The following is a 6,689-nucleotide window of genomic DNA, read 5'->3' as shown; positions in this document are numbered from 1 at the left end:
TTGCAAGACGACGGTGAAATAGTTTCATATATATGCAACAAGTGTAACCACAACAACATTTCACTGGAGGTTTCCTGAATCATTCTCATCAGCTGATCCTAAGCTAGAACTATGAATCCATCCCTATCAGATCATCCAAGAAACATAATGTCGGGGGCATGACTGGATCACGCAGAGCTGCTCCAGCAGCATACACAAAAGACCAAAAATAGGCATTTGGCAACCGCAGCATCAGTAATGCCACTTGGGTCTCAGCTCCTCTTCTACCTCCGTCAGCTCCTGGTACCGGTACCACTGCAACGCCGCTTTACCGACTGGCAGTGGGGCGCGGACGAAGACCTCGACTGGTTTGGGTACATGTACTCTTAAATGCAACTCGCCACTGCCACCATTTTCTTCCTCGATGCTACTATCAGGGTCGCTAGATGGCACACCAAGTGGTTCAACCGCGATCCACCCGAGTCCAGATATCGCAATGTCACTAGCAGGCCTGCACAGGAAAGAAGGTGCCAATAAATCAATCAGGACGTAAAATGTTCAAATAAACAAAAATGCTCCTATATAGAGACTGTTATATATGGTTGCCTGTCATGAAGATAACATATATTACCAAATACCAGAGCAGTAACTCTGGTACTGGCCAGCAAATGACTGCTGCAAAGCTAAGACCCCAATGTTAGTTGCAAACATTACCTATCAAGCTCTTCATATTTTATCTGCAATTCACGAACGCCCTGAAGCCCACACCATCCTTCAGCTCTCTCCTGACCGGTTGGGGGAGTCAATGTAACTCCCACTTCTCTCTGGAAAGTGAAAAGAAGAGGACAACAGGTTCAATTTTGTCTGAAATGAAAGCACACATTAAATCCATGTCCAAAATACCTCCACAGATGTCACAGCACCAAAATCTAGTTTTTAGCAGATGAGGTTACATGCCGTGGGACTCTTTCTTTGAGATGAATAAAGCTTAAATAAAGAAATAACTCCATTTCACAAATGCAATCAAGTTTTGTAAATAAATTTTGAAAGAAGAAATAGATTATTACTTCTAAGTAGAAGAAAATCAAACTCGTGGAACAGCCACATACCTTGTAAAATTCATCTGCTTCTGTGGTGGGGACCATATTAATACTTAGCTTCTTTGGTCCATAGAATGTTAGCCGTGTGCGTGGAAGAGCCTGGCAATTTATTGGTTATCATTTAGTGGCTGCTAATTTTAGAGTGACGCTGAGAAAGATGGAAAAATATCAGTACTGAAATTTTGAGAGCATTTAGGTACCTTAACAACATCTATACGGACAAGTCCCCCCCAGAACAACGTATTCCCGCTCAATCCAACATCTGTATCATTAGCCTGAACATAACATTATGGTCTGAAGAAAGAGATTAGTGTGGAAATTTTGAGAAAGTAGCATGGATTTTACAGATCAGGGTATACATACAGGAAAACATCGCCCCTTTAGGCGACTTTGTGGTGCAAGAGAAGGCAGATCATCAGCGTGGATAACTGCTGCCTGTCTATGGTGAAGATGGACTCCAGGTGTGTCGTATAATTTCTGTCATGCATAGATTAAAGAATATTAAGGTCCAAACTGGAAACCACAGGAGATACAAAATATAGGCGCTTATCCGTGTCATTTAAATGCACTTTTTAGAACATGCTAAAAATATATATTATGTATGGCGATTTAAGGCATCTAATTACCTAATTCTCTAAGTGAGCAGCATTTTGTTTAGCATATAAGCAGGGTACAGGAGAGATTATATTGGATTATCTGACAGCTACATCACATCAATAATGATGATACACTAGGTTCACATGTAAAGTAGTATACATATCTGAATGTGAAAACAAGTAGAAGCATACCCCTCCTCCTAAAAATGCTTCGATCTGAATAGGACCTAAGGTTGTTCCAGGAACAGCAGATTGTATTGGCTTGTATTTTTGAGCTGCAGCTGCCACTGGTTCTTTATATGCCATTGTTTCTACAACAGGAATCTCCAACTATTAGCACGATGAAGATATGGATGAACAAAAAAAGATCACATAATCACAAAAAGGGTGGTAGAAGAATTTAAGGGCCTACTTAGCATAGCACTAATAAACGCAGATTTCCCAACATTTGCTGAACCCTGTAACAATGTATGAACGCATCAGATTGTCAGATATAACTACAGTACGCAATAAGCAGGCATGTTACTCGTACTGTTCAGATCGTCTTTATTAGCATAATGAAAAAGCAAATGAAGTAGATATGACCATCACCCTACTTTCTTATTTATTTGGCGAGGACGATCAGCCCTTCAAACATGCAAAGGACCATGACATGATTTTGGATATTTCTTATACACTTATTATTTTTGAGAAATGACAGGCATGAATTGCATTTTGAAACACAATTTGTAAAACAGGACAACACAATGTGATATTTATGCCCCGGTCATAATGGGGGAATAATGCTTACCAGTATATATACATCTCGGGCCTGATAAGAGACATGAAAATGTAGTCAGGATTGCGCATGAGAAGTCAACAGCCAACACGAATAGGTAGACAGTAAGTGGATAACAAACTGACCTTCTTTTCCTGCTGAATCTCTGATATAACACCAGTGATGCCGACCAATGACTTTGAGCTTGTCAAATGGACGCTAAGGACACTACGCACACAAAGCAAGATAATAAATTATCAGTTAGGTGAAGATCTGACGAAATAGAACGGAAAACTCAGCGACCGGGCAAAAAAAAAAATTCTCACTTGAGTTTCTTCCTAACAACAGACTCCACGACCCAATCGCCGATGCAATTCAAATCTGTGTCTCTAGGAAGGAGATCAACCTACAGAGCAGCTAGCTTCAGTTATCTGACAGCAGTAACAGTACTGAGAACTTGACGATGCACGAAATTCACCTTTGTTATCACAAGCACGATGGGATTAGCGCCGGCGAAATCGCGTATGCGTGCCAGGAAACTTCCGTTGAAGTCGACTATGTCAACCTACATTCATACACCAGCCAAAATGAGCACAAGCAAGAAAAGCAATTATGCATCAATCGATTGGGGCACAATAGCCCGAGTTGTTTACCAGTTTCACTATCAATGCTTTCTCGTGGCGGAGGTACGATAGCTTCTCCCTTAGCTCTTCCGCCGAAACAAACTGCTTGCCCCCCGGGTAACCGCCGTGGCCGCCGACGGCGGTCACCATGTGCCCGTGCGACAGCAGCTTGCACCTCCCGCATAGCACGGTTTTCAGCTGGTTGTGCCTCTTCTTCTGCTCACATCGTGTCATGTCAGTCCGTGCTCCGATAAGCCGGTGAACCTACACGCTGAGAATGGCGGCGGACTGAGCGCGTGGATGGCCGCTTACCAGGTCGTAGGTGGCGGGCTCGACGTGGCCGGGGGACCCCGCCTCGCCGGTGTGCAGCGGGGCGCCGCAGCCGTAGCAGCAGGCGACGCCGGAGGGCGTCTTCTTGGCGAGGGCCCTCCGCTTCTCCTTGCGGCGGCGGCGCCTCTCGGCGTCTTCCTCCGGCGCGCGCGCGGGGGCGCGTGCCGCGGCCGCGGCCGCGAGCTGCCGCCCCAGGTACACGTCGCCCCGCGTCGGCGCGGCGGGGCCGACCCCGTCCGCGGGAGTGGACGGCGACGGCGGCGGCGAAGGGGACGGAGCGCTGGAAGGGGCGGCGCGCGCGCGGGTGGAGAGGGAGAGGGAGACGGAGGAGGGGGCGGTGGCGGACGGGTGGTGCTTGGCGGGGACGGCGAGCGGCGGTGACGGGGACTTGGGGAAGGAGAGGAAGAGCGGGCGCGGGCACGCCGACGCCATTGGAGGCGGAGCGGAGGGGGGAAAGGCGAAGCTTTCGGCTCGCCGTGGCGGGAGCGGTGGGTGGCCTTATCCGCTTCGCCGTAGAGGGAGCAACACGGGCCGCTCAAGGCCTAGCTACCGGGCTGTTGTAACAAACACATTCGGCCCAGTGGAGAGTAACACAAGGCCGGACTGAGCCCGCATTTTCGGCCAGATAAACCACTAGATTAGGACGCGTATCTGGTGAACATGGTTCCACGCGCAACCCTTATAAAGTAAATTCGAAAAGAATGCTGAAAAAATATTTAAAAACTGAATTTATTTTTGTAATATACATAGTCAACCGATACCTGCGTATGAAGAAATCACAACCATGGTAATCTGGACAAAAATGACAAAATCGAAGCTATATTCAAAAACACTCTTTGATGAATGGTATGGTCACAATTATATTCCCTTCACTAAGAATACCATGGATGTCAATACATCACAAAACTCCACACGTGAGTAGAATGGTCAACTAAGCTTGATACCACGAAATTTCAGAATTTCTTAACATTTGCAGTTTTTATGACTTTACTGTTCACATGGGTGCGCATGAAACCATGTTCACCTTTGTATTTTTGCTAGATTACATTTCTATTGAGTTCTAAAATTAGTTTTTTGATGTCGGTAATAACTAGATTCTCATACCCTCCTGTAAAAAATATAACTACATCCTCACATTTCATACTTTGTGGAAATTTGATATAAATTAAGCTCAAGCATTTAATGAAAAAATTTATTTCAGGCCATATAAATGTATATTATTCCCTCTATTTTAATTTAGGCACATCTCCAAAAGATTTTTGTACCAATGTAAATCATCATTTTCTGCGCATGCTAGATGGACCGGAGTTTTCTCCTCATTTTTGCTTAGCCATGGGAAATGATCACCCTTCTGGGCAGTGGCAGACCTAGAATCGCAAGATTGGGGGTGCCACGGTTCAAAGTTTATACAAAATGTCATCATAATCTTAAGAAATAGTCTAAAATAGCAAAAACTTAATGGGTATTTAGTGTTAAGTACTCCCAGTGAGTGATGGATGGCTTGGGGCTGGTAATATTGCAGCTGGCACCTTGTAGTATTCCGTGTCAATGGTTTTGGTGTTGGTACTATTGGAGATATCATTCTATGACCTCCTAAGTTTGCCTCTATTGCGCCCTCTAGTATTATGTGTTGCTCTCTCCTTTTGCTAGTGGCACTAGTGCAGAAACCTTTATAAGCAGAAGTTATTAGTGGGCGCGCCTAAGGAACATGTCACTAGTATCTGATCGAAATACTAGCGGTATTGTAAAAAATGGCACAACATCTAATGGGCACATAGTAAAAGGGGCCCAACAGCTAGCCTTGTAGAAATTACCTGTGTCATGTGGGCAAAAGGCATATATACACATGCCACAAGTAAACTGGACATTTTCCCTAAAAAAAAGTAAACTGGACATTTACTAGTGGTATGTGCGTATATGTGCACAAGCACTGGTAATCTCTGTATCATTTAAATATTACTATTTTTGATTTATAAGTCTAAATCAAATGGTTCTTTTTTACATTTTTGTAAATTAATAGATGTATTCAATAGAGTAAATTTTATTTTTTGTTTACCATATTTAGATAAAAGGAAATATCAATAATATGCAAGTAATATATGTTAGTTTGAAAATTTTCTAGTGAATGTCTAGATTTTTTTTTCATTTGTTTGCTTTGAAACCTGTTCTACACTTATCATACATCATTACTTACTTTATGTCAAAATTTAGCATTTTAGGGTTCATTTGATATATTTAAATCACTAAGTGCATTTCTAGACATTTAACATATATAGTTGATATTTGAATTGCAAGTACAAAAAAATACAAAATAATAGGTACAGATGGGTTAAAAAACTTCTTTATGTTATTGAGTCTATTTTCAAGCTTTATCATATAATTGAAAAGTAATTCCAAACATCAGGTTGCCAAGACTTCACCACCACACCAGAGCTTATTGATTTTTCCATTATAAAAAATGTGAACAAAGTCTGAAAAATACGAAACTTGACATGATGTCATGATATGACACCTAGAGGTTATGTTGAAGTTTTGAGAAGGTTCAACATAAGTTGTTATGCAAACTACTTATAAACCAAACCAACTTTGAGGAAGAATCGTGGCTTAGTTTGAGAGGGAATGGATCAGTTTTGTAGGCGACGCGATGAATGTTTTCACTACTTGACCATCAACCTTTTCTACACTCGATATACACCTTTTACATTTTTCCATGTTAAAATTTCAAAAAAATTAGGGTCCATTTGCTATTTTTAAGCCACGAAGTGCATTCAGAATTCCTTGAAGATGCTCCACAAACTTTGTGAAACATTTTGAAATTATAGACACGCACTCTTGAGGTCATATCATGATGCCCTACAGAGGGACTGCGGGGGTGGGCCAAAGAGTACAGCGGCATGCGTCCGTAGCAAGGAGGCCGTCGACAGGCTGACAAGACTTTTCTCCCTCTAGCAGCACTCGCGCTCAGTTATCCTCGGCAGTGCGTCAATGCCAGCAGTGGAGCTGTGGAGAGTGAGGCGGAGCTGTGCGAAGGCTGGCCTAGGGCCGATCCTGAGATTTCAGGGGCCCGGGGCAAGACAACAAAAAGGGGCCCTAAGAGCATCTCCACTCGCGCTCCCAACAAACCCCAAGGCAGTTTTTTTCGCGTCGGCGCCGAAAAAAAAACCCTAGTCGCGCCCCAAGACGCCGAAATCCGCCGGCTCGGCCCGTTTTTTGGCCCGACGATCCCAGACCGAACCGAGCGCAACTGGGGCGCTTGGGGGCTCTGGCAGAAGGAAAAACCGCATCTGGGACACCACTGTCAGGC

The 6,689-nt window shown here is 43.8% G+C and overlaps 1 protein-coding gene across 1 annotated transcript; it reads right to left on the bottom strand.

Moving 5' to 3' along the window:
• Positions 1-3,842, bottom strand: LOC119319238 (putative nitric oxide synthase). Its single transcript, XM_037593728.1, has 13 exons — positions 3,368-3,842; positions 3,086-3,271; positions 2,911-2,997; positions 2,759-2,838; positions 2,579-2,660; positions 2,466-2,486; positions 2,088-2,133; positions 1,868-1,986; positions 1,443-1,556; positions 1,280-1,354; positions 1,089-1,178; positions 694-803; positions 1-490 (listed from the first exon to the last, which is right to left on the bottom strand). The coding sequence occupies exons 1-13, from the start codon at positions 3,815-3,817 to the stop codon at positions 232-234; spliced, it is 1,719 nt and encodes a 572-aa protein (XP_037449625.1). The 5' UTR covers positions 3,818-3,842; the 3' UTR covers positions 1-231.
• Between the last annotated feature and the right edge of the window lie 2,847 nt (positions 3,843-6,689).

Source organism: Triticum dicoccoides, chromosome 6A, assembly GCF_002162155.2.
Source record: "Triticum dicoccoides isolate Atlit2015 ecotype Zavitan chromosome 6A, WEW_v2.0, whole genome shotgun sequence".
NCBI classification, from domain to species: Eukaryota; Viridiplantae; Streptophyta; class Magnoliopsida; order Poales; family Poaceae; genus Triticum; species Triticum dicoccoides.
Note: the sequence above shows the minus strand (reverse complement) of the source record. Positions and strands in the feature narration are given on the sequence as shown.

Bases quoted from the DNA above. Each gene is read 5' to 3' on its own strand.
- LOC119319238 (XM_037593728.1), bottom strand. From the start codon at position 3,817: ATGGCGTCGGCGTGCCCGCGCCCGCTCTTCCTCTCCTTCCCCAAGTCC. The intron at 2,839-2,910 runs GTGAATTTCGTG...GCTGCTCTGTAG, and splicing joins TCGTGCTTGTGATAACAAAG to GTTGATCTCCTTCCTAGAGA. The intron at 1,557-1,867 runs GTATGCTTCTAC...TATGCATGACAG, and splicing joins AAGCATTTTTAGGAGGAGGG to AAATTATACGACACACCTGG.